This window comes from Pristis pectinata, chromosome 22 (genome assembly GCF_009764475.1).
Source record: "Pristis pectinata isolate sPriPec2 chromosome 22, sPriPec2.1.pri, whole genome shotgun sequence".
NCBI lineage: Eukaryota > Metazoa > Chordata > Chondrichthyes > Rhinopristiformes > Pristidae > Pristis > Pristis pectinata.
In genome coordinates, this window is record NC_067426.1 from 7,305,731 (window position 1) to 7,332,639 (window position 26,909).

The following is a 26,909-nucleotide window of genomic DNA, read 5'->3' on the forward strand; positions in this document are numbered from 1 at the left end:
AACTAATTAGGGGAAAAGATCCCAGCACTACTCAGAAAGTACCGAGACTTTTAGCAGTGTGTTGGCCATCAAGCATTCCAAAAAAACTGAGGAAATTTGTCATTAGTTTATCCCATTTACTCTTTGCAAACCGGCCCATCCACATTCACGTGTATTCACAAGGGTGCAACTAATCAATTCTCATTCAATGATTGTGAAGGATTTTGTGCATACTGGGAATGTGATAAAGGATAAACAATTACACGTTATTATTATTGTGGGTGGGTTCGTGGAGAACTGCAAAAATTGGAGGTGTGTTGATGTCAGCCATTGCAACCAACATCAACTGCACAAATAGCAACCCATCATGCTGAAACCAGAGTAGATATTTATGGACAGGTGGAGCTCTCGGATAACCTCTAGAGTCTTCCACTAGTTGAGATCACAATACATTACTTGCTTTCATTTTGTAAAGAAAATGTTTTGCCATACCTTTTGAGGCAGAGGAATGGATTCAAATCCAAATAGCACAATCTAACAATAATGCTGTCAAAGACCCTTTTCTAAATCAGCTCAGATAAATGTTTTATTCAATGCACAGACAGGAACACATTAGATAACATATTTTGTTTTAAACTATTCAATGTTATCCAATGCTACAGCAAACCCGAAGTCTTCAATTAATCTTCTGCGGCATCAGTTTCATGTTTTGCCATTTCACAAGCTTCTATTTTGCTTTAATAATTATCCTCTTGGAAACAAGAACAAGATTTGATACCTTCCCCATATCTCCAACTAAAGGCCACCCACTCAACATCAGTAATAGCTTTTAATGGTCCTTAACACTGCTACCCTTAAGACTGTAATCAAGCTATTAGCACAGAGAAAAGCACAGCGCAGGCACAAGCCCTTCGGCCCACAATGTTGTGCCAAACTAATTAAACTAGTAATTAAATGCCAAACTAAACTAATCCATTCTGCCTACACAATGTCCATACTCCTCCATTATCTGCACATTCATGTGCCTATCTAAAAGCCTCTTAAACACCTCTATCATATTTGCCTCCACTACCACCCCTGGTAGTGCATTCCGGGTACCCACCACTCTCTGTGTAAAAAAACTTGCCCTGCACATCTCCTTTGAACTTACCCTCTCTCACCCTAAATGTATGTCCTCCAGTATTAGACAATCCAACCCTGGGAAAAATATACCACTGTCCATCTATCCCTCTCATAATCTTATAAACTTGTATCAGGTCTCCCCTCAGCTTCCGCCACTCCCGATAAAACAAACAAGTTTGTCCAACCTCTCCTTATAACACATGCCCTCTAATCCATGCAGCATCCTAGTAAACCTCTCTGCACCCTCTCCAAAGCCTCCACGTCCTTCCTATAACAAGGCGACCAGAAATGAATGCAATACTCCAGATGCAGCCTAACGAGTTTCATAAAGGTGCAACATAACTTCTTGACCCTTGAACTCAATGCATTGACTACTAATGCCAAGCATGCCATATGCCTTCTTATCAACCCATGCAGCCACTTTCAAGGAGCTATGGACTTTACACCTCAAGATCCCTCTATAGATCAACACGGGTCAGGGTGGGTGAGGAGGGTCACCACCAACCACCGGTCGGGGCGGGTGGGGGGGGGCTCCCGCCGACCAATCACCGGTCGGGGCGGGTGGGGGGGGGGGGGGGCTCCCGCCGACCAATCACCGGTCGGGGCGGGTGGGGGGGGGGCTCCCGCCGACCAACCACCGGTCGGGGCGGGTGGGGGGGGGCTCCCGCCGACCAACCACCGGTCGGGGCGGGTGGGGGGGGGCTCCCGCCGACCAACCACCGGTCGGGGCGGGGGGGGGGGGGCTCCCGCCGACCAACCACCGGTCGGGGCGGGTGGGGGGGGGCTCCCGCCGACCAACCACCGGTCGGGGCGGGTGGGGGGGGGGCACCCGCCGACCAACCACCGGTCGGGGCGGGTGGGGGGGGGGCTCCCGCCGACCAACCACCGGTCGGGGCGGGTGGGGGGGGGGCTCCCGCCGACCAACCACCGGTCGGGGCGGGTGGGGGGGGGCTCCCGCCGACCAACCACCGGTCGGGGCGGGTGGGGGGGGCTCCCGCCGACCAATCACCGGTCGGGGCGGGTGGGGGGGGCTCCCGCCGACCAATCACCGGTCGGGGCGGGTGGGGGGGGCTCCCGCCGACCAATCACCGGTCGGGGCGGGTGGGGGGGGCTCCCGCCGACCAATCACCGGTCGGGGCGGGTGGGGGGGGCTCCCGCCGACCAATCACAGGTTGCGACCCGAGGCAGGGCCTGAACTTCAGAGGCTTCAGTCGCCTTTTCCCACCTCAGGACCCATCCTGCCGCCGCCCAGGGGGACCCGTCTGGTTTTCACCCTCTTCCTGACCACCCCCACCGTCTTTACCTCCGTGAGAAACAACTTGAAAGCCTCCTCCCCGCTAGAATCGGGCGCGGACGCCGGGCCGCCCGCTGTTGCTCCACTACAAGTCGCCATCTTGCCTCCTCCTCCGCCCCGCCCGCTCCCAGCGCACCACGTGATCCGTGCCGCCCACCTTTGAACCGGCACGTGACGTCGCTTGATTGACAGCGAGCTGCAGGTCCCCCCCCCAGGTCTCTGTTGCAATGATCAATGATCAGATTGCAACCATTTCCACTTATTCAGCGCCTTGCACCTGAGAACTCTGCCCACAGCTAGCAAGAGAAAGCGGCTCCAGCCGCAGAGGAACTTGAGCAATTGAAATAAGAGTGATGGTGAGGGCCTGCACGGATACAATCATGTCCACAGATCCCTGAAAGTTGCCACACAGGTGGATAGACCAGTTAAGAAAGCTTATGGGATGTTAGCTTTCATAAGTCGTGGGATGGAGTTTAGGAGCCGCGAGGTAATGATGTAGCTCTACAAAACTCTGGTTAGACCGCACTTGAAGTACTGTGTTCAGTTCTGGTCGCCTCATTATAGGAGGGATGTGGAAGCGTTGGAAAGGATGCAGAGGAGACTTACCAGGATGCTGCCTGGTTTGGAGAGTATGCATTATGAGGATAGACCAAAGGAGCTAGAGCTTTACTCTTTGGAGAGAAGGAGGATGAGGGGAGGCATGATAGAGGTGTACAAAATATTAAGAGGAATAGACAGAGTAGACAGCCAGCGCCTCTTTCCCAGGGCACCAATGCTCAATACGAGAGGACGTGGCTTTAAAGTAATGGGTGAGAAGTTCAAGGGAGATATCAGAGGGAGGTTTTTTTGCCCAGAGAGTGGTTGGGGCATGAAATGCACTGCCTGGGGCGGTGGTGGAGGCAGGTACATTGGTTAAATTCAAGAGATTGCTAGATAAGGGATATATGTGAGGTAGAGGTTAGATAGTCTTAGGTGAGGTTTAAAGGTTGGCACAACATTGTGGGCCGAAGGGCCTGTATTGTGCTGTACTGTTCTATGTTCTGTGAAGGGTCTGTGCTGCAGGATACTCCTCAAGCCTGCTTCAACATTCAATATGATTGCTTATCTGTCCTGCACTGTGTCCTTTGACTTAGGGTCCACAATTTATCGCTCAGGTGAAATAATCAGTCACTGTGCTGCTGCAGCTTCGAAATTTTCCAGAGAATTACAGCACAGAGATAAAAGAAATTTATCTTTGTTAGAGCCCTAGGCTATCAACTCCTTATCCAAAGACTGTGCCTTCGGTTCTCTATCCTCCAGTTCGTGGAAATGCTTCTCAGCAACATTTTTTCAGAATTTCAATGAAATTTCTCTTTCATCTGAATTCCTTCTTACCCCAATCATAAATGGTCATTTCCTTCTCCTGAGACTGCAACCTGAATATTAGATTCTTCTTCTGGGAGATATTAGAACAAATGGCTAAAGGACATAACATCTCAGTTTTAGGTCATTACCTGGAGACATGGTTTGTTAGACATGGTCTGCCTGGTAACACAGATGCCTCTTAGTTTGAGGCTGTCAGTTCAACTATTATACTAGGCTCACGGTGAAGTGCAATAGTGAGACCTTACTGGGTGTTTCATATTTAGGATAAGACATAATACCTAGTCCTTGCTACTCTCCCAATTGAACATAAAAGATGTTTTGAAGGAAAGGAGAGAAGTCTCCTTCATCTCAGCCTCAGTAACCTCATGACCTCCGATGCTGTCTGTAGAGTTTGCATGTTCTTCCTGAATACTCCGGTTTCCTCCCATGTCAGCTAGGTTAATTGACTGTTGTAAGCTACCTCATGTGGGTGGGTGTTGAATCGGTGTGGGTTTGATGGGCATGTGAAGGAGAATAGGTTGCAGGGAGATAAATTGGGAATAGAAATGGTGAGATTGCTCTGTGACTTGGCATAGATTTGATGGGCTGAGTGTCTTCCTTCTGTGTCATAAGGAAGTATGCAAAATATATTGTTATCTGCTGACCAATATTTATCCGCCTGCTAAAATCACTAAATCTGAGTATTGTGGTTTATGGGAGCTTGCTGTGCGATGCTTGGTTCATTTTCTTACGGTAACAGCACAAAGAAGGCCATTCAGCCCATTGTAAACACACCGGCTCTCCATAAGGAAACTTACTACTTCCACCCTCCCAGCCGTTCCTCCGTAGCTTTACAAATTTTTCCTCACCATCTATTTCTGTATTACCTGCCTCTTCAACATCTGCAGGCAATGCATTCCAGATTCCATTAAGTCCTCATGTCACTCTTGTCTCCTTTATTTCATACCTGTGTCCTCAACTTCTCCACCAAAGGGAACTGCTTCCCACCATCCAACCTGTCCAAACCCCTCATCACTTTCTACACTTCTGTCAGATCTCGCCTTAACGCCTCCAAAAAAAAACAGCCCCAGCCTTATTAATTTCTTCCTGTAACTCTAGCTCCTTATCCCAGGAACCAATCTCTGGAAGTCTTTACCTCGGATTTGTGGAGGTTGGATTATTAGAGGTGTTTAAAGTGGAGGTTAGATAAGGCTTTGAAAGATCGGGGAATTGAGCTCTGGCACAAAGGAGGAGCTGGGCAGATCAGCCATAATCATGTTGAATTGTTGGACAAGCTTGAGGGGGCCGAGTGGCCTCCTCCTGTTCCTATTCTCTTGTGCTCTTCTGAGCACTTGTCATGGGCGATTCCTTATTGCCGTGGTAGTTCAGAAGTACAAGCAAAGCACTGCAAATGCTGGAAATCTGAGATAAAGGCGGCAAATGCTGGAAGTGTTCACCAAGTAAGGCAGCTCTTGTTGGGAAAAACAGAGAAGACATTTCAGAACCATTTTTCCCTGTTCTCCTGGCCAAAATTCATCTTTTGATTAATACCTAAAAGCAGATGATCTGATCAATATCAGATTATTGTGGGAGTTCACTTTGCACAATTTTCTACCGTATTTTCAATATTGCAACCGAGGCTGCATTTCAGAAGTGTCTCTGACTGTAAAGCACTTCAGAGATCTTGATGTTTACATACTTTGGAAGAGGATGCGTTTGTTCCACTTATGTGCTAAGCCTCAATTATTTACTTGGCTGAAGTATTTGTCACGGTGCCCACCTCTTTGCAGACTGGATTTGCTAAGAGGATGTGGAGAAGGATGCAAGGGTCCTTGACACAGTTCATCCCAAGCAGCTGCGTAACAGAGGACTCTCTGATTTACAGGCTGTTCCCAGGGACACACGCAGAGGCGGACATCAAGTGCCCCTGGAAAATCATCAACTCAGTGAAAGTCGCTCTTTGGTCTGCTCGAAACTTGTTGGTCTTTCAGCACAGCGAGATGTGTGTAAGGGAATGTTGCCAACTGCCACATTCCGGGCTGCGGGAATACGCGCCGAGGGATGCACTAAAGTTTGGTGCAGCCAATGCAAAGGCTCTGTGGGGGAAGGACCACAGTCTGGGGCCCTTCTGCTATAGGACATTGAGGAGCTGAGTCCAGTGGGGAAACCTTTTAAACAACAGAGGGATGTGTCACCCCAGAGGGACACATGAGTGCAATGGTACTACACGCAAAAAGAAGACATGCTAACACTACTGAACGTACTGACCAAATGACTCTAAGAATCTAAAGAGTTTTGCACTGCGTTGACTCTTTTGCATATATTTTTTATGATGAATAAAGTTTATTTTTGAAATGTAAAAATATTGTCAAACCGTTGACGACGGCTTTCCCCAGCACTGCACAAGTTTATGCAAAATGTGGTTGAGTAAAAGAGTTCTGCAATTGATCTCCAGTCTGGTTAGTCAATGAAGTAGAAACAGGAAAAAGCCAAATAGCCATTCAAGCCACCTCCAGCACATAACCTGATCATGGTTAATCCTATACCTAAGCTCCATTTACTCACCCAATCCCTATAGCCTTTGGTTCCCTTAAAATCATTCCAAGGCTTTTGTATATACACAAGACTGAGCATCTACTACCCTCTGAGGTAGAGAAATCCGAAAACTTATGGTTGCCCAAGCAAAGAAATTTCTTTTGTACTGTCCTGCTAATCTTAAGAATTTGGCATCAAATTTTACTTCTGCTGCCTCTCAGCATCTCACCATATCAACTCCTTTCAGAGGTCACATCTAACTCTTCCAAATTCCAGTGAGAACATCCATATCGCACTCAATCTCTCTACACATTACAACTCCCATGTCCTGGAATTCAGTGCACTGCCACCATCCAGATACAGAGTTATGTTTCTATATGGTGGCAGTATGCTGCAGTACTCCCAGTGTGGTCTCATCAACGACCTGCACAAGTGCAGCAAAAGTTCATTATTTTCTTATTCTTATCACATAAAATAAAGGTCAACTGTTACATGGACCCAGTTTTAAAACCTACAATCTTACAAAAAAGTCAATGAGTTCCAGACAATGATATAATTCCAGAAACAAAGGACTCACCAATAAAGCAGGCACATGAGAAATATAAGATGTTTGTGACCTTGTTCTGGAGATAAATTGTTTATAATTTTGCACCTTGCAGGAATGTGTCAGAGAACAAAATATGCAAAGAAGTTAGACATCATTTCAGCTGTGTTTTGTGTTTGCTCTTTTAAAGGCATTGATTTACTTGGTTGGTTTAGTTCCAAGAATGCTGCATCTCAACCAAATGGGCAATTTTTCCCATGGGTCCTTACAGAAGGTACTTTTAGGGCAAATTACAGGACACTAAACCCAGATGAGTACAATTATGTACTCATTCAGGATCCAGAATACTGCAGTCTCCCTTGCATCATAACACCTCTTGCAATTCCCATCAATGAAATTTGGGATAAAATATTTCTGCAGGACAACTTGGCACAGTACAGCTGCCACAAAACAACAAATTTCATGTCATATAAGTCAGTGACAATAAACCTGATTCTGATTCTGGCAGGGACCTTCAAATTCTCATCTGCCCAGTTTGATGTTTTACAGGTGTGGGTGAAGAGATAGGCATGTAGTACACAGGATGCTGGAAAAACATGTCAGAAAAAGTGTTCCACCTAAAGGTTGCACAATAGCAGGCAATTAGTTGATACATTGTGCAATATCAATACAAAGATGTAAATAAAGTATGCTGAAGAAAATGTGAGAACAACTGTGATAAAAGGGTGTATTGCTCCACACTTTCAATATACTATGCTGACAGATATGCAAAAAAATGGAATCCTGTGCTCACGAGCTGTCAGCTCCTGAAGATCAAAGTAGGCTTAATTGATAGGGATGGGCAATAAATCAACACACACAAAACGCTGGAGAAACTCAGCAGGTCAGGCAGCATCCAGAGAGGGAAATAAACCGGTGATGTTTCAGGTCTTGTGTCTCCAATGGCAATGAATGTTGTCTTAGAAAAAAACTCTAGTTTTTGTGGATGGAGGGTACACCTATTGTAAAGAACCTTCCCTAACCCACTGCAGTTCTTGAACCGAGAGTGCTCCTTGATGGTGTTGCATAAAAAACAAGCAACAATAAGGGAATGGAAATGAACGCCTCAGAATTCCAGCATGGCAGGAGGGCATTTGACATGTGAGCCCATACTGGTTACTTGTACCATGTTTGAGCAATGCAGCAGCCACCCCATTTCATGTACATTCATTCCTTTCAAGTACATATCCAGCTCCCTTTGAATGCTACTATTGAAACTACCTCCTCTACTCCCCCTGATAGCACATTCCAGATCCCAACCATTCACAGAGTAGTTTTGTTTTTTCATGTCGTTTTTGGTTCTTTTGCCAAAGAACTTCATTCCGTGCTCTCTGACTATTGACCCTTCCACTAATGGGAACAGTTTCTCTCAAATTGCCTGGATCTCTCATGATTTTTAAGTACCTCTATCAGAACCCCTCTCAGCCTCCTCTGTTCAAGGAGAATAACCACGGCATCTCCACTCTATTCATATAGTTAAATTCCCTCATCCCTGGAATCATTGCAGTCTCACCTGCCAAGTCCTTCACAGCAGGATATTATGTGACTTGGAGGTAATGGCCCTAAAAATAACAACAATTGGACAATGGTTTTGGATGAAAACCAAAGGTTTTTTTCATCAGGGTGAAACTAAAAAAAATGATCATGACACTATTGCAGAGAGTTCTTTCAGTGACCTCGCTAACATTCCTCCAACACCACTAAAATCAGACAATTCATCTCCTCCTGTTTGTTAGAATAAAGAAGGTTGAACAGACTGTGGGGAACTTTAAATTGAGGGGGGTAGAGGTGAACAGGAGACAGCAGGCAGGTAAATAACTGGGTGACATGGATTTAAATTATTCAGTAAAAAGATTAGAGGAAAACTGAGGAAAATAATTTTATCCCTAATAGGACTGGAGGTCTGGAATTACTGGCTTAAAAGAATAGTGGATGCTGAAAGTGATGCTCCAGATTGAGAGCTGGAAGGTGGGATTAACCCAACTTGCTTATTTTCTTTCGCCAGCATGAATACAAAGACTTGACTTGCCTCCTTCTCTTAGTCTACTCGTGGAACTTATGAAACTTCTGTTCCATAAACTGAAAATGTTTAGGTACAGTTTTACTTCTCCTTGTTCTGTGTTATGGCAGTAACATTTCAAAAGTACTTTATTGCCTGATAGAACTAGAAGTCTCTTTTCTTTGAGATACTTACAAGATCTGTGAGAGCAGCGGTGTTTAATGTTGGCAATCCTACCACAACTGGGACCTCTAATTAACTATAAGTATTTTATGGGAGATCCACATAGAACAAATAAGTCTATTGGCTAAAAAGAGAGTGGATTGGTTGGCTTGGCACTGCCCACAGAGAAATTCATGTTTGACATTCTGGCAATTCCTGGCAGGGCCACTTGATGGCACTGTGGGTGACATTGCAACGACAGCTTATTTTCATTTATTTTCTGATACCAGTTATTCCCCGGGTAACGAACAGATTTTGTTTTTACAGGCGTCTATAAGTCAAATCTGTCCGTAAGTCAGAAAATACACAAAAATCACTTGATATGGCAACCATATCTACAGAGTATTGTAATGAATGGCATCAAAAGCACATAAGGACTCATAAGAAAGAACAATTACTGAAAGTGGAGAGGGAGAGGAAACTATTTCTGCCAATCATAGTTTGTACGTTGGATTCCTGAATTTAATATTATTGTATGTAGGGGTGTCCATAAATCAGCCCTGGGATTTTCCAGATATGGGGTTCACTGGCAAGGCCAGTACTTACTGCATATTCCTAATTGCCCTTGAGCAGGTGAATCAGCATCTTGATTTACAGCACTGTTGGGCAGAGTGTTCCAAGATTTACACCCAACGACATTGAAGGAATCCAATTCAGGGTGATGTGCTACTTGGAGGGGAACCTGCAGGTGGTGGTATTCCCTTGCACCTGCTCTTCTCTTCCTTCTGGGTGTCGATATCACCAGTTTGGGAGATAGTGTCGGAATAGATTTACACCTTTAAGATAACAGGTACACGGGTCAAAGGCGGGCAAATGGGACTAGCATTGATGGGAATCTTGGTCACCATGGACCAGTTGGGCCTAAAGGCCCATTTCTGTGCTGTATGACTCTATGACTCTATAAACATGCAAAGGCTCTGCCTGGGAATCTTGCATAATAAAGTTTGACAGGTGATCCCACAATCAGGGTGGATGACCCAAAGCTTTATTAATGTAGACACAAGAGACTGCATAGAACATACAACAGTACAGCACAGTACAGGCCCTTCGGCCCACGATGTTGTGCCGACCTATACAAACCTACTCCCTGATCAATCTAACCCTTCCCTCCTACACACCCCATAACCCTCCATTTTTCAGATGGTGGAATCCGGAGCAACAAACAACCTGCTGGAGCAACTCAGTGGGTCGAGCAGCATCTGTGGGAGGAAAGAAATTGTGGACGTTTCAGGTCAAAACCTTGATTAATGGGGTTGGTGTAAGTGAACATCTTCAAAGGGGAAAGGGAGCCAGAGAAGTTTAGGAAGGTAATTCCAAAGATTGGGATTCCTCTGCTGAAGGTCTGTGGAGATATCAGAGATGCTCAGGAAGCCAGAATTGCTGGAGTGAAGCTACTTCCAACGATTGCAGAAGAGATGTCAGACATTGGGAGAAGCAGTGGGCTTGCTGTACCAGCTTGACTTTTAACGTGGAGGGGCGGGGCCAGGCGGAGGGGCGTGGCTTGATGCGGCGGGGCGGGGCTTGATGGGGTCTGGCGGAGGGGCGTGGCCTGGCCCGCCAGATCTCCCGGCAGCCTCTACGCTCCCTCCAGTGCTGATTGGTGCGCCTGTGGTCACCTGATCCATCGCTCGGACGCAGCAAGGACACCAGCGATGGCGCGGCTGCTGCTGACGGGACGGATGGCGCTGGGCCGGCAGCTGCGGAGCTACGGCGACAGCAGCCAGGTAACCGGGGCCGCAGGAACTCTCCGCTCAGACGCCCAATGACGCGGCCAGGCGAGGGGGTGGGGCAGGGCCTGCGGTGGGAGGAGGAGGCGGAGTGAAGGGAAGGGGAAAGGAGTAAAGGTGAGGGGTGGGAAGGAAGGGTGAGGATTGCGGGGGGGGGGGTGGGGAGTGGGGGGGGCGAGGGGGAGGGTGGGGGGTGTTGGGGCTAGGGTGGGGGGTGGGGGGGCTAGGGTGGGGAGTGGGGGGCTAGGGGGAGGGTGGGGAGTGGGGGGCTAGGGGGAGGGTGGGGGGTGAGGGGGAGGGTGGGGAGTGGGGGGCTAGGGGGAGGGTGGGGGGTGAGGGGGAGGGTGGGGGGTGGGGGGGTGAGGAGGAGGGTGGGGAGTGGGGGGGAAATAAAATAGTGAAGTGGGTGAAGGTGATTTGAAAGGTTAAAGCGTGTACTGGTCAGAGGTTGAGGGACGAGGGGATGCTTTGCTAATTGTGCCTGTATTTCTAATGTTTGGTTTCAGTTGGGAGAATTGGGAAAAGGAGCTGGGAAGGGCGGTGGTGGTGGAGGAGCCATTAGAGAGGCGGGAGGTGCTTTTGGTACCAGAGAAGCTGCATTGGAAGAGAGATACTTCAAGTAAGTCTTCTGTCGTCTGTGAATCTTGTTCACGGGCTCCTGTTTATATTTGTCCCCTCTTCTGACCTGTCATTAATATCCTTGATGATTGAGTCTTTAATGCTAAAGCTTTTAATTCAAGTAACTGATTAGGAGTTCCTGAGTTGAGAGGAGTAATTCCCTGGAATGTATAACCTGTGCAACAGTTAATTTAGTTGTGTTTAAATTGTGTAAAAATTTGTTTATGTTGAGGAATGAGTGGTAATTTTTTTCTGGGTTATATTAAAATATTTATATTGGTTGTGTTCCACTTGCACTCTTTTAGTACTTGGATTAATTATACTGGTATCTAAGAGTAATCTGGATTTACAAATATGTTTTGCACAAAAGTAGGTGGGTTGCTGTGTTTTAATGCAGTGAATAATTTCCTCACTGCTTCCCAATGGTTTCAAGATTTTCAAAGAGCTACACAATTCCTTTGGTTCATATAAAAACGTAGGAAATAGGTCAAGTATCTGCTGTCACTGAATAAGATCAAAGCTGATGTGATTTTCAGCCCCAACCTCACTTACCTGTCTGATCCCCATAACTCTATAATACAAAAATCTACTAAATAACCTGTTTTGACAGTGTGGTATAGAATTCCACATTTTAACAATCTTCAAATGTTTTCATTATTGCTTTGATAACCAGAGACTATCACTTCTTTGTAATCCTCCAACGTGCTTAGCAGCCCACCCCTTAATTGGTAAGGGATGGCCAACTTTAGCCTTTGCATATTCGTGCCTTCCCAGTACCATTTTTCTCCATTGAATTTTCTTGTGTTGTTTTTGACCTAACTACCGTGGGTATGTTAAATTGTCCAACAATCCACCTGCAGCCCAAATTCAATGCTATTCCATTGTAATGCATTTCTCTCAGTCCTGTTTATTTTTCCTGACTGGTACCCAGGCACCTCCAATTTCAGAATATTGGCATTTATGTATTTCCTTCCAAAAAAATGTTTAGTTTTTCAAACTTATGAGTTCCATCTGTTAGGGTGATCTCAGCAAGTAGAAGATCCAATCTGTGCCACCTCTTTGTATGTGTTACATGGTTTTGTTTCAGAATCCATATAGGTCACCATTGCCTTCATCTATTCTAGAATTGTAAAATGGCTATGGTTTGAGTATGTCCCCTTTTAAATCGTGCTGACTCACTGGGACTGATTTCTCCAGTGAACAGACCATTCAATGTTGTAGGCTTGGTTTGTTACCAATTGTTGTAAGCTGGTCTAGTCTAACTTGATGGTTTATTCTGCAATATGTGAAAGGGCAAATTGTATTCTCTCACTGGCCATTGAATGATTTGGGCAATTACTAGTGTGATCCGTTGTCAATCTACCTCTGTCCCCCCCTCCCAGTTTGGCTTTCCTTGGATTTTAAAAAAAATCAGGATTCAACCCTTGATTTATTGGAATTCTCAAGAACCAAGAGGACACTATTGGTTCTTGAGAACTGCAGTACCCTTTCCTTTCCCTCTTTGTTCTATACACACACCATGTCATCCCACCCCTATTTCACACTGAAACCAAGATATATTTTGCATTCCCTAATCTTATAAATGCACTGCCATTGCATAAATAAGAATAAAAACAATAAGTATGTTCTTCGCTTACGAATTTTCTCTACTTCCCTGTGGGTAATTTTATTTGGAATCTGAATGTTAGATAATGCTTCAGTTTTTTACTTCATTGAAATAGTTCTTCAATTATTTGCAAGTTTTTCTTTCAACTTAATCACCATCCTGTTACATCTTGCTTTTCCTCAATTACATTTTTGTTTTTAATGTAATTTGAGTAATATAGTTCGTACACTGTTAGTTAAACTGTGATTGATAGTAGATTAACTTGCCTGAAGATTTGATAAGACAGCTTCAAGACAATAGCCATGCCACCATGAAATATGTACTCGATCAGTTGAGCAAATTGAGGGCAGGCACAGTAGCGTAGCGGTTAGTGTAATGGTATTACAGCGCCAGCGACCCAGGTTCAATTCCTGTAAAGAGTTTGTACGTTCTCCCCGTGTCTGCGTGGGTTTCATCCAGGTGCTCTGGTTTCCTCCCACATTCCAAAGATGTACGGGTTAGGACGTTGTGGGCATGCTATGTTTTGTGCCGGAAGCGTGGGCTGCACCCAGAACATTCTACGCAAAAAGATCCATTTCACTGTGTTTTGATGTACATGTGACTAATAAAGATATCTAATCTTGGTTGCATGGTGGACTCCATTCAAGTGTGACCCAAGTGTTGAAGACATATCCCCACATAAACAAGGCTGACTTTACATAATTTTAATTTGCAGGGAAAAGGAAAGGGAACAGATTGAAAATCTGAAGAAGCATCATCTGGAGGAGATTCGACACCATGAAAAAGAGATCCAGCGCTTGCAAGATGAGGTTAAACGTCACAAGAATCAAATCAAGAAACTGAGGCATAATGATGACCTAGATGACTAGGATTTCTAATTATGTTTGGTTATGCGTATCTCAATCATGGAGGTCAATTAATGTGCTTTACCTAATCACGTTTGGATGTACCATATGTGTATCAATAAAAAATACTATGACACCATCTGAATAGATTATACTTTGTGTGGTGCATGTATGGTGCATGACCATGCTGGTTCATGGTTTTTGCTTTCATAAGATCAAGAGCCTTGATCACTGCAAATTCTACAATCCAATGAGTTGTACAATAACTAAAATGTTGTTGTATTTTTGATTTGCATATAGGGAAAATGCATTTTGCCTGTACTCTGCTAAGATATACGTGTGTGAGATTTCAGCTTCAAGTATTTGGTGGAAAAGTCCCATCTGATATTTTCCATATCTTCAAGGAGATCTTTTTACATGCAGAGTTTCCCTGGTTAAATAGTTGCCTACAATGATGCTGAGCTGTGGGGAAGACTCCATGGTAAACCCTCTGTGGCCCCCTCCTGTATGGATCATTATTGGTATTTCTACAATTAATGCCTGGTGGTTGGTCCATGTGACTATGGCTGAAGTGTGTTGCTGTTAAACAATAATCAACTCCATCTGTGTGCACTGCTGTATGTACTGTTATAGAAATGTACAACTGTACCAAAGGGTGAGCTAGTGTTTGATCTCTGGAGTATTGGCAATATATACTGTGCAGTGTTAATTGTTCAATGTCTGTTTAGGTGACTTTAATGAAAGGGGTTTTTGCTCAATTTAAAATGGTGTTTCTGGTTTGAAGGATTTGGTGCTCCTTATCAGACTCTGGCTTTCCTTCCCTGTGTTACTTAAAGTTCCTGATTTCATGGAATGTGAGTATTGCTGGTCAGGGCAGCATGTTGAGCCACCATAGACTTGTGTTCAAGGTACATGTGCAATGATTTAAGGAAAGATCAGCAAAGTTTGAGCCAGTGATAATTTAGGATCCTGCATTTCCAAATGGGGATGGTGTGGAGCTTGGAGAGTGTGGCGTTCTTATTCCTCAGTGCCTTTTTATTTCTAGGAAGTAGAGGTTGTGGATTTGGAGATGCTGTCAGGTCTTGGTGAATTGCTGCAGTACATTTTATAAATGGTGGACACTGCCGCTGGTGGAGGGGCTTCCATTCGGGGTTTTGGCCTGAATGGTGGTCCGCTTGGGTGTTGATGCTACTGGATCTTGAAGTTTCCCCCACAGCTCAGCACCATTGTATACAGTTATTTAATCACGGCTCATCCAGGCAGGGATACTTGTTCTGCTTTACTGGAATCTCCAATCTCAGGAAAATCTTAATTAAAATATGTTCTAGTGGAATTTCCATGATTTTTTCCATGTCCTCCCAGCAAATTGGTTAATATCAGGTTTGGGTTAGCTTACCACAGTTCCCTTCTTGATTTTTTTTTCAAACATCTCTGCCACCCTACAGTTGGCTTAAAGATTCATGAGTTTGACTTTCAGAAGTATATTTTTAGTTTATTTTCCACAATGCTGTTTCATTGTGTTTTCCTATTTTTCTTGGGCTTTCCTCCCAGGTCTTGTCCACTGCCATAATTCAACGATAGCTTTTTAAATTAGAAATTGCATTTATACACAAGAAATTAGGAATAGACCACCAAGCCCCTCAAACCTGCCATTCATTCTATCCTAAACTCATCTTGCACTCAATTCCTCGATCTTTCAAATATTTATCTATATCTTAAATGTATCTGATCTGGCCTCCATCACCCTCTGGGGAGGAGAATTCCAGAGATTCACTGAGGGAAGAAATGTACACACACCTCAATTTTAAATGACTGGCCTTTTGCAACTGTCCCTTAGTGACCCTCAATTTACCCTAGTTAAGTGCCATTAGGACTTTATATGTTTGAATAAGACATATTCAAGGAGTACAGACCCAGACTGTTCAGCCTCTTGATAAGATCACCCTCTCATCCTAAGGGTTTGCCTGGTGGATTTCCTTCAGCCTTCTCATCTGCTGTGGGCATTTACTGCCAGCTTTACAATTTTCCCTGACTCTATGGATCACAAGCACCCTGCTGGGTGTTTGCGGTGATTCCGAGAGGATTCCTCAGATGGCCTTGGCCAGAGTGCAGAAATGGGTGTCAATGTGGGCAGTGTGCAACCACACTCTGGAGTAGGTGGACATTGCTGTCTGAATGCAACTGCACTGAGTCAACTGCCCACTGCTGCAGCTCCATGTGAGAACCAAAGCCGGGGAGACCGGGTCATTGCTAGGAGATACAACCCAACAGCTTGTTGTTGTGATGAGATGTGGCTCTACTCTCTTGTGAGTGAACACATTAAGCACAGATGGGGGGTGGGGGGGGGGGGAGGAAATGTGAAGATGAGACATTGTTATCATAGGAAATCTTATGAGCTAAGGCACCCAGGATGGATTGGCTCTTTGGAAATCCACTGCAGGGATGAGCAGCTATGCTGAAGCAATTGCGTGATGGATACCCAGGTACATCTCATGCCACCAAGAAAATTGTCAGAAGTTTTGGCTGATAGAATAGACAAGCAGTTGGAGGACACTGAAAGATGTAAGCAATGTGAAGAAGATCACAAGAATCCACCAGTAACTTCTCTCCAATCCTGGCCCAGAGGGAATGAACTATGGTCAAGGATACAGGTGGATTTTGCAAATCCATTTGTAGGGGAAGTGATTATGATCATTGGAGGTGCAGGTACTAAGTGGTTAGAAATAGTTTCCATGGATACTTCCCCATCTCAATCAACAATTTCAAAGATCTTCACTGCACAAAATCTTCCAGCATTACAGCTCCTTTCCTCAGAAGGAATAGAGAATATTTCCTGTTGACTGTAAAATCCAGCTGGAGAAAATAAAACACTTCATACACTGTTTACTCCAAACCCATTAATTATTTCTCTTTAAGTAAATTTCTAAAGTTTATTACTGGCATGTTAAGGGTTAAGCATTACCTGCTTGTTTTCAAGCTAACCAGGCTGAGTACTGCAGGGATTCCAACTATTGTTGGGTCCCAGATCCAAGTGTCCTCTTTTTCCTCGTCAGCTACTGGTCTCTGGAGTTGTTGCTGTGGATGTATTCAATGTTTCTTTTTTTATATATATATTTTTTTTTGCACCAATCTTTTAGAATGTTGGGGCTCCTCAAACCCAAACTGAGCCAATCAGACACACAGGAGTGTGGTATTGATTGTTCTTGATAGTTTCTCCACTTGGGTATCATGATCAAGTCTTCCCACATAGGCATTTTATTGTTTTAACCTAGGCCTCTCGTTATCTCATTACCCAGTAGCAACTTGCTCTTCTGCCATTGAGGCTTTGGATGCCATGGGAGATGTTTCCAAATGAACCAGTTGTTCCTTCCACTACCATCAGGTGGCTGTTGTCTTAATGTTTTCAAGTTATTAGGTCTCCAAGACGATGGGTCCGTCAAAGCCAGGCAAGTCCCTACTGAAAATAACGAATCTTAGACAACTTTTGGCAACTTTATTTTATCATGAAGATCTCTATCTTGTCTGTATTTCAGTTTTATTGTCACAAATGGCTTTTCAAAATAATTCCTGATTCATAATTCTGTGATCAAATACTGGAGAACACCCTTCCAATTAAGTTTTCATCAATGTCTTTGAGCATTCTCAGAGAACTTCACAGAACATTAACTATCCTTGTGTGTGGCTTGTTAAACTGAAAACATTGCCCATTCTTCTCAGACAGTTTTAACTCTTTCCAAGTCACTTTTGTACTGTTCTATTTCTCTTCTTACGGTAACCTGTTGCTCTCAAGTTAGCTTCTTTTCCCCATGCCTTGTAGAGGTTTAGCTGTTAACCACATGGCTACAATCCTGATGCAGGATCTTGACCTCAAACATCGACAATTCCTTTCCCCCCACAGATGCTGTTTGACCTGCTGAGTTCCTCCAGCAGATTTTTGTTTTAATCCAGATTCCAGCATCTGCAGGCTTTTGTGTCTCCAGCTACAGTCATCCAGCCCCAGTCTGGTGGAATGGTTCACACTACGAAATATGACCGAAATAAAGGTAAAATCAAGACATAGACAGACGTTTCTCATTTCACTACTGGAATCCATCGCTTACAACTGACTACAGGTCGGGCACTTGGAGAATTACTGATGGGCAGATGTATCAGAACGTATTTGAAATTGGTGAAACCACAGATTAATGCTACCGTGTGTTCCAGGCAAGTGAAGCATGATAAGCAAATGGATCTAAGATTATTGAGGGTAGTCAGGGTGCAGATATGAGATTACAGTTAGATCAATCATGATGATCTTGAATGGCAGAGCAGGCTCAAGGTGCCGAGTGGCCTACTCCTGCTCCTAATTCATATGCCAGAGCACTTCATCCTAGATGAGTTTGTAACAGAAATTTTCTCACCTACTGAAACTGATGTGGTGCAGGACAACACACTCTGAAAAGACTACTGGTGATGTATCAGTGCAAATCAAGTGCGCCATTCACAATGAGCTGAGAACAGCAGACTAGTTGAATTTTTAAGTACATATATACTATCTAGGTAGTTTTGTTGTCAACGTTGGACGTTTTCACTATCTTTCATGTATGTTTCATCCAAATTGAGGGGGTAGAGAGGAGATAAACAAGGAGTATTGTGGGGGCCTGTGAAACCTTGCATAGTAATCTAATTGGCATCAAAGCCCCCTAATGGATCAGTGGCACAAAATAAAAATGATTTTTCACATACTTTTGCAGCAGCTGAATCATAACTGTTAATATTGCTCAGTGTTTGAATATACTGAACAGTGCAGTTACGATGCAGGCACCTTTTAAGTGTGATGAAGATTTCTTCCTCCTCCCCCTTTCAAGATGTGAATTCTGGACCTCCACCACTCATTGAGTGATTTTTTTTTTCTTAACTTCTCTCTAAGCTTTTTAACAATTTACTAAAATCTACAAAACCCTAGTTATTGTCCTCTCTGCTAAGGAAAATAGACCTTTGAAGTTTACATATCCCTCAACTAAATTGTCCTGGAGTTGCATTTGATCTAAAGAAAACAGGGTCAGCTGAGCCATTCTCCTAGTGCCTATAATTCTCCAACCTTGGCAATTGTGTAGGAAGTTTCCTATGCACCTGATCTAGTACCATTGCATTCTTCCAGAACTTAGTAGCTGCTGTTTAACGAGTGTTTTACACAGTTGTAGTATGATTTCTCGCCTCGTGTATTCTGTCTTAGACAAAAGTGACATGTCTTAGACAAAAGTGACATGTCTTAGTTGTGTATTCAAGAAGTTCTTTTTCAGGACACATGCCTGAATTTACTGTAGCAATGATAATCCATGCAAATACAATAAGAGGTGAGGTAACTTGGTTGCCTGAGAAAGATAATATGAAAAAATATACTAAATAATACTGAAAATTGCTCAGTTGTACTCAATGTTTATTATGACAGGATTTGAATACAGGAGTATTCAAATAATAAGGCCTACATAGCATTTGTCTTCGCAATTCCTTGCTACACCTGCATTTTAGACATCAGTAACATGTTAACGAGGACACTCAGGATTACCTGATCTCTCGCCAGTTAAAATAAACATTTTCTATTTTGTGTAGCAAAGTGGTTGATCTCATACTTTTTCCACAATATCTGCCACGTCCTTGCCCACTCACAAAGTTTGTCCATTTCTTCTTGAAGACCCTTTGCATTAACATCTTTGCTACAAGTTAGGAATCAATTACAGAAAGTTGGTGCAGATGCTTATTTTGAAAAATCGGGATGTGGTCTGTATGCGGGTAGATCCTCAAGTTGACTGGATTGCAATGCAAAATTATCTCTGTTGCTAATGGGGAAATGAAAATAATTCTAAGTTGTTGTGTTTAAAAAGTTTGACCCCGACGTGATTTGAACACGCAGCCTTCTGATCTGGAGTCAGACGCGCTACCGTTGCGCCACGAGGTCCTGCCACCGATGCGCACAGTTGTGCTCATCAGCTGACTGCTGCTGCAATGCTGCCGGACTGGGCGGGACGATCTGCGCGATGATGCCACCCGTGTGCTCACGTAGCCTGTCAATCACGGGAGTAGGGGGGCGGGGACGGTCGAACAGCCCGCTGCGGCGGCGTGACGTCGTTGGGAGGCGGGGCGAGAGGCGCGCCTCGCTCCGCGGAGCCGCCGAGCCCCTGTCTTTAGGCGGGGGAGACCCCGTGCCTCTTCCTTTCGGTGGCCATGGCGGACGGCTTCAATAAGGTGGCGGCGCGGCGCTGCGGGGAGAGCGGCCGGTTACCTCCCCACCCCACTCCCGGCCCCGTCCCCGTCCGGCCAGTGCTCCTCACGGCAGTGGCGACACCCCGTGCTCGCTGCCGGACCGCCGGCGGAGCCCCGGGCCCGGCCGCCTGAGGCCCGAAACCCGCGGGTGGTCGCCGGCGGCCCGGTCCGGCCGTTCCCCCCTCCTCCCTCCCACCGCGTCCCTCGGAGCCGAGCCTCCGCTCCAGCAGCCCCGCTGTACCCGGGGGAACGGGTTGGGCCGCGTCCGCCGCCCGGAGCCGGCGGTCGGCCACTCGGCTCCTCGGCCCCGTCCCGCCATTCGGTGGGATGATGGCGGGTGTGAGTTAGGCCCGGCGCCGGGTGAGCTCGGCCGGGCAAGCGGCCCGGGACCCCGATGTCCGAGGAGCCCGAGGCGCTGGGGCGGGTGTGGCGGGCTGGGACCCGGCCGGTCGGGAACCACGCGGTGCTCCTGGGCCGGGTGCGGGGTCGGATGGGGAACAGGCGGTGCGGGACGGGCGAGTGTATAGAACATAGAACATTACAGCGCAGAACAGGCCCTTCGGCCCACACTGTTGTGCCGACATAACTTATTCCTCCATTTTACTTTTAGTTCTTCTGCCTTTGACCCAGTAACCAGGCGCTGCACCTCCGCACCAGCTCCTCTTGCCTTTCCTGAGCTCCTGACTTTGCAGCTATTCTTCAGCTGCCGTTGCCCCGGGTGTTTGTCTCACACCTTTTCCTTTCTCTCCAGGTCCTGCTCCTCGATGGCCGAGGCCATCTCCTTGGTCGCCTGGCTGCAATTGTGGCCAAACAGCTCTTACTAGGTACGCATTTAAGGCAATGTGATCGCTTTGTAAGGCATTTCGTTTTTGAAGTCTACGAGGACTGATTTCATTTTGAAGGTTTCAGTGAGAATACTTTCATGCACTACCATCTGAGATGTATTTACATTGTAATCCACATTGTTTAATCCAGGAAACACTTACTTGTATTTTTCTCTCTAAAGGCCATAAAGTGGTAGTGGTGAGGTGTGAAGGGATCAACATCTCTGGCAACTTTTACCGAAACAAGCGTAAGTTTACCTGCCTCCCCATCCCAAAGTTTATGGACCCAATCTGATAGCAGCTTCTGTATTGTCAATTTACTTTAGTTGTGGCTGAATTTTTAAGACTGTTTCTGTCTGTGATGAATTATTGTTCGAGTTTCATGACAATGAGAATACCTCACATGCACTACCATCTGAGACACACGGTCTAGTCAAATTGCCTTTATTTGCAGTCATAGCCAAAATGTTGAGATGAAACTAGTTTATGGTGATGTGCTAAATTAAAAAAAATTGTAATTCTTTATCCTTTTGAAATAACATTGAAGCCATTAAATTTTAGATGTTTGTGTAAATAATGTAGATTTCTGCTGTGCAGTTATGCAGCTGATTTTCTTTTTATGTAGTTAAATATCTTGCTTTTTTGCGCAAGAGGATGAATACTAATCCTTCTCGTGGCCCGTATCACTTCAGAGCACCAAGCCGAATCTTCTGGAGGACTGTAAGAGGTAATAGACTGTAAAAGGTCAGCATTTATTGTCCATTCCTAACTGCCCTTGATGCTGTGCCACCACCTTAAACTCCTGTCATCTTCCACAATGCAATCCGATTTACACAATGATCATAAGTAATTGGAATGGGGCACTTGTATTCTTTGAGAACTCTGAATAATGTGATGCATCAGTTAGAGCATGAATTTAATGTAATTAAAGTTCCAAGTTCTGAGCACTAAAACGTGACATTCAATCCCAAGTGACGTAAGCAGTGATTAGACCTATTGACCTGAAACTTGTGGCTGTAGTTGTCAAGGAGCATTTTAATGAGCAATGGTCAGGCAGGCATTACTGTAGTACAAGTGGTGGATCCTGTCGCAGACTACCTTGGCCAGCCCTTGCCTCATCTATGGAAGAGTTCGTGGTTCCCACATTTGCCTAATTGACCATCTCAGAACCACAAAACTGGAATGAAAGTAAGTCAACTGCAATCCCAAGTGGCTGCCTAAGGCAATCGATAAATAAAAAATCTGGGAAGCAGTAGAGGCTCAAATTGGACTTGTTTTCAGATGACCGTTTGTGGAGAGTGCGAGACAACCATTACCTTGCTCCTGGCCAATCCTGCATGTGTTTTTTCAAATGGTTTTCCTAATTAGCTTGTTACATTTCAGTTCTAGTGGATGCTTTGATGCTAATAAATGTTGCCAATTGGGTGAATGGGACATTGTTGTCTAGTAACAATATATTATAGATAAGGGTTTGAGCTGTGTTAAGAATGGAGAGGAGTTACAAACCAGGATCTTTTTTAAACTAGAGGGCATAGGTTTAAACAGAGAGGGGAAATGTTTTAAAAGGGACCGGAGGGGCAACTTTATGCAGAGGATATGGAATGAGCTGCCAGAGGAAGTGGTTGAGGAAGGTACAATAACATTTAAAAGACACTTGGACAGGTACATGGTTAGGAAAAGTTTGGAGGAATATGGGCCAAACATGGGCAAAAGAGGCTGGCTTAGATGGGCATGTTGTTCAGCATGGATGGGTTGAGCTGAAGGGCCTGTTCCCATTCTATATTACTCTGACTTTGTGACTCCAAATACATCCATATTGTCCATCTTCAGGGATACATGGGTACTTTCCAGTACTGTTGGGAGTGCTGACTCATTTTTCTTTTTGGGGCTCCTGAAAGTCTACCTTGTCTAGACTTTAGATTCTGTTCCAATATATACTTCTGTCATTTGGTATTAAGCAAAGGGCAGCAAAGTGGAATAGAACTTTATTTAACAGTAGCTTAGTGCCTTTTTGGATTTTTTTTAGAAAATGGCCTTGATGTTTGTTTCAGATTTGTGAAATGTTTAATTTGTATTTTCATAATATAAAAGCACTATTGTTCCAGCCTTTTGTGTATCAGTTTTGAATCTATCCACACTGGAACATGAAGCAAATTTTCAGAGAGAGGTCCTGGTGGAATAATGGGCTGTTGTTTTCCGACTTTTTCCATGTAACTTAACACCTTATTTTACTGTGATTTAAGGTATGTTGCCACACAAAACGAAGAGAGGTCAAGCTGCCTTGGACAGACTGAAGGTCTTTGATGGGATTCCTCCTCCTTACGACAAGGTGACTGAAAACCCAATGATATTGAACAATTTGTGCCTGGCCTATGTCGCTGATGAATTATTATACCTACATTGTTTGATGTTCAAAGTGAGAACAAACTATACTGAGACTGAATGGGGAGGGGGGGGTGTGATTAGATTTGTTTTTTTCTCTTGCTCTGTATTAATCTGCAGAACTTGCATTTTTAGAGGAAACGCATGGTTGTACCAGCAGCCCTGAAGATTGTACGTCTGAAGCCAACTCGCAAGGTAATACTGAACATTGTTTATTTTTAGGTGGGGGGACTTTTATTTGATGTACGGCTGTGTTACAGGTCTCTGCTGAAAGTTGGCCCTGTGGTCAGCAGAAGAGATGCTACACTTAATTTCTGAGTTAAGGGACAACTGCTAACCAATGTCGTCTTGGTTCTGCACCAGTCTATTTCCTTGACTTGTTGGACCTGCATGTTAACATTTTGTGATTTTTGCAGTAGAACAGCTAGATCCCTCTGAACTTCACTCATTTGCAGTCTCTCTCCACTTATATGACCTGGCTTTTGATTCCTCTTACCAAAGTGCATGAACTCACACTTCCCCACATTAAACTCCATTTCCCAGGTTTTCTCCCAATTTGCCAATATCTGATCCCTGGAGTACTCCACTAGTTCAATCCTTCTGACCTAAAAACAAAAGGCCCATTTATTCCAACTCTGGGTGTCACAGAGAAAATAGTTTTCAAAGCCCAATAACACACTTCCTTCAGTATGTTGATCTCTTAATTTATGCACCAGTTTATGTGGCACCTTGTCATGCCTCTTGGAAATCTAAGTATGCTATATCGACAGGTTTCCCTCTATTAGCTCTGTCGCATTCTGGAAGAATTTGAGCAAGTATGTCAAACATGATTTGTGTTTTGTACAGCTGTGTTGACTATATTTGCCTGAGAGACAATGACCCACTCAAGTGAAGTACTAGAGCACGGCCCATATTGATGTATATTGGGGCCCAAGAAAGAATCTGCTGCTGGCAGAGAAAAGAGCCCTGAAGTAGGGGAGACATGAGCTGCACTAATTGGCCTTAAAAGGAAATTGGATTTTATTAAGCATTTAACATGTTTTTTTTTCTCTACTTTGCTGCTATTAAACCATTGCTAATTTAGTTGCTTTCTTGCAGATCCAGACAGCATAGGAACATGTCCCACAATTTAGAGGTTCACTGTTTGTAATTTTTCTGTAACACTGGACTCTATTTGTATAACTAAAGCAGATTTCTAGTGAGAGCTTTATAGCCTGAATGGGCTTTTTCTTCATTCTTGCCTTGTGTATGACACTGCCAAGGCCAAAATCAATGCTGATACCAATTAGACTAACAAGTGGTGATGAGCAGCCTTAAAGAATTGACTACTTGTGCAATGTATCACTTAGATCTTGTGTTGAAAACATTTTGCAGTGTTTAGAAATCTGTCAAAGACTGAAATTGAGAACATGGAAATGTTGGATCAATGGCTATAACCCTACTGTTAGAGTAAAGTTATTTTTTGAAATATAATCACCATTGACCTACATAATGCCTGTCTGTAGTAAAAGTGCTAGACGTTCATTTGATTTGAGTGGGCATTCCTGCAGAAGGTATTTCAATCAGGCCAGATCCTAGTCTAAGATATATTTAGCAGTCATGTGAATGTAAAACAGACTGATTATCTCCTTGCAGTTTGCGCTTCTTGGTCGCCTTGCTCATGAAGTTGGTTGGAAATACCAGGCAGTCACAGCCACTCTTGAAGAGAAGCGAAAAGAAAAGGCCAAGCTTTACTATGGGAAAAAGAAGAAAATTTTGGTGAGTAATGTTGCAGTATTCTTCCAGATTATTGCTGTTTTAAGTAGTTTGCCAACTTCCAACCCCATCCAACCAGCTGGCCTTGATCTCCATCTCCTGCCTGTGTATAGGCAGGAAATTTGAGATGCAGTGGCAGTTGATGGTACCAACGTAAGGGTGTTGGGTATTGGGTTGGCTTGTACATTTATTGCATTCAAAAGAAAACTTTGTGCATAGCTAATGGGGGAACTTTCAAGATCTTGTCCTGCCAAATGTTAAATTGTTAATTGTAAATTTTTTTGTGTGTGTGTATTACCTTGTTTTGCTGATGGCTGCTTTATTAATTCTGTTTCCAGAAACTCAAGCGATTGGCTGAGAAGAATGTTGAAAGTAAAATTGCCAAGTATACTGAAGTCCTGAAACAACATGGCGTCCTTGTTTAATATATTCGCTGAGAGGCATTGACAATAAAAAATGTATTTAAAAAGGATCATTGATTCATTTACTTATAATCGAAGTTTATTGTGATTAAGCTTAAGACTCAGTTTACTTGACTCTATTTGGTGATCTTAAACTAAAATCCTAAGCATGTAATTTGTGCAAGAAATGTGGAATTGTCTGTCTTTTGCAAGAGGAATTACAAAGCAGTATTTGAGCTTGGCATTATTCTCTCAGTAAACATTTTTCCTGCTGTTCATGCATCTTCAGATGTTTCCAAACTTTGCTGTGATTATATGTATAGTCTCAGGCATCTTGAATTGTAGCTCTACATTTTAAAAAAAACATGAAAATTTGGCAACGGAGTGGCAAACTCTCCACATTGATTTAAAAATTTAACGGTAATCTTGATTACATTTTTCAAATATAGGGGGAAACTGCAGAGGAAGCTAGAAATTTTCAAAATATATTGGCTAACCATTAATGAACTGTTCTTTAAGATTATTCAATTCTTGAATAGACTTCTATCCTCAATCTCACTATTTTGCACATCTAATGAATGGAACAGTTAGTTTCAACATGTTGACATTTGAGGGCATTATTTTGGCCCCTCCACCTCTGATGGAGACACCTGAAGATGTCATGCTTGCATCTTGTAGCACATGTCCAGTCTAGCCTTTTCCACCTTGTCTAAACTTCATGATACATTGAGGAACAGCCTATCTTAGATTGAGAGTTATGCAATGAGAAAGGAATAACTAATGTTCTTGTGTGTCCTTTAAGGAAGACAACAGTACTGTGATAGGATTTTTCATTAAGATGGAGAGTGAAGTCATAGAATCAGAAATTAGGGTCCTGAATCTGAACAAAGAAAATTAAGTATGAAGTGAGAATTGACCATTTTAGATTGGAAAACTTTACAAAATGGGTTGAAAGTGGGTAATAAATAATATTTAAATAATCCTTATGTGAATTACAATTTTTGTCCATTCCTGTTTGGCACAGAATTAAATCAGGAAAGAGGCTCAACTATGGGTGTTGCAAGGACATTAGGGATAACGTTAGATACAGTCATAAAATTGCCTGGAAAAGCAGCAAGCCTGGGGATTGGAAGCAGTTTAGAATTCAGCAAAGGAAGATCGAGTATGAGAGTAAGCTTAAGGGAACATAAACATATGTTAAGAGAAAAATGTTTATGTCACATGGGACCTAAGGTGAGCTGGCTGATTGGATCCAAAATTGGCTTGGTGATAGGAGGCAGAGGTTAATGGTGGAAGGATGTTTCTTTTATTGGAAGTCTGTCTAGTGGTGCACGATAGGAATTGGTGCTGGGACCTTTGTGATAGGTATTAATGACTTGCATGTGAATGTAGGAGGAATCATTATCACGTTTGCAGATGACATGAAAACT

The 26,909-nt window shown here is 43.9% G+C and overlaps 3 protein-coding genes and 3 non-coding genes across 6 annotated transcripts in view; 4 read left to right on the top strand and 2 right to left on the bottom strand.

Annotated features, from left to right (window-relative positions):
• Positions 1-2,542, bottom strand: part of dnajc8 (DnaJ (Hsp40) homolog, subfamily C, member 8) — a 33,191-nt gene extending 30,649 nt beyond the window's left edge. The window contains exon 1 of the mRNA XM_052036672.1: positions 2,405-2,542. Within this exon, the coding sequence (XP_051892632.1) occupies positions 2,405-2,494 (90 nt within the window). The 5' untranslated portion in view covers positions 2,495-2,542. The remainder of the gene's footprint in view (positions 1-2,404) is intronic.
• Positions 2,543-10,650: 8,108 nt separating this feature from the next.
• Positions 10,651-14,013, top strand: atp5if1b (ATP synthase inhibitory factor subunit 1b). Its single transcript, XM_052036469.1, has 3 exons — positions 10,651-10,802; positions 11,312-11,424; positions 13,745-14,013. Exons 1-3 carry the CDS (start codon positions 10,731-10,733, stop codon positions 13,896-13,898), a joined length of 339 nt encoding a protein of 112 aa, XP_051892429.1. The 5' UTR covers positions 10,651-10,730; the 3' UTR covers positions 13,899-14,013.
• A 5,727-nt stretch (positions 14,014-19,740) lies between these two features.
• On the bottom strand, positions 19,741-19,812 carry trnaw-cca (transfer RNA tryptophan (anticodon CCA)). Its single transcript has one exon. It is a non-coding gene; the product is annotated as a tRNA-Trp (tRNA).
• A 193-nt stretch (positions 19,813-20,005) lies between these two features.
• rpl13a (ribosomal protein L13a) lies at positions 20,006-25,550 on the top strand. Its single transcript, XM_052036367.1, has 8 exons — positions 20,006-20,099; positions 20,869-20,941; positions 21,124-21,189; positions 21,567-21,668; positions 23,185-23,270; positions 23,459-23,518; positions 24,959-25,081; positions 25,417-25,550. The coding sequence occupies exons 1-8, from the start codon at positions 20,079-20,081 to the stop codon at positions 25,501-25,503; spliced, it is 618 nt and encodes a 205-aa protein (XP_051892327.1). The 5' UTR covers positions 20,006-20,078; the 3' UTR covers positions 25,504-25,550.
• On the top strand, positions 21,293-21,366 carry LOC127581908 (small nucleolar RNA Z195/SNORD33/SNORD32 family). Its single transcript, XR_007958033.1, has one exon. It is a non-coding gene; the product is annotated as a small nucleolar RNA Z195/SNORD33/SNORD32 family (small nucleolar RNA).
• LOC127581909 (small nucleolar RNA SNORD34) lies at positions 23,312-23,384 on the top strand. The gene has a single exon (XR_007958034.1). It is a non-coding gene; the product is annotated as a small nucleolar RNA SNORD34 (small nucleolar RNA).
• Positions 25,551-26,909: the final 1,359 nt, after the last annotated feature.

Bases quoted from the DNA above. Each gene is read 5' to 3' on its own strand.
- atp5if1b (XM_052036469.1), top strand. From the start codon at position 10,731: ATGGCGCGGCTGCTGCTGACGGGACGGATGGCGCTGGGCCGGCAGCTG. The intron at 10,803-11,311 runs GTAACCGGGGCC...GTTTGGTTTCAG, and splicing joins GCTACGGCGACAGCAGCCAG to TTGGGAGAATTGGGAAAAGG. The intron at 11,425-13,744 runs GTAAGTCTTCTG...TTTAATTTGCAG, and splicing joins TTGGAAGAGAGATACTTCAA to GGAAAAGGAAAGGGAACAGA.
- rpl13a (XM_052036367.1), top strand. From the start codon at position 20,079: ATGGCGGACGGCTTCAATAAG. The intron at 21,190-21,566 runs GTAAGTTTACCT...CTTTTTATGTAG, and splicing joins CAACTTTTACCGAAACAAGC to TTAAATATCTTGCTTTTTTG. The intron at 25,082-25,416 runs GTGAGTAATGTT...TTCTGTTTCCAG, and splicing joins GGAAAAAGAAGAAAATTTTG to AAACTCAAGCGATTGGCTGA.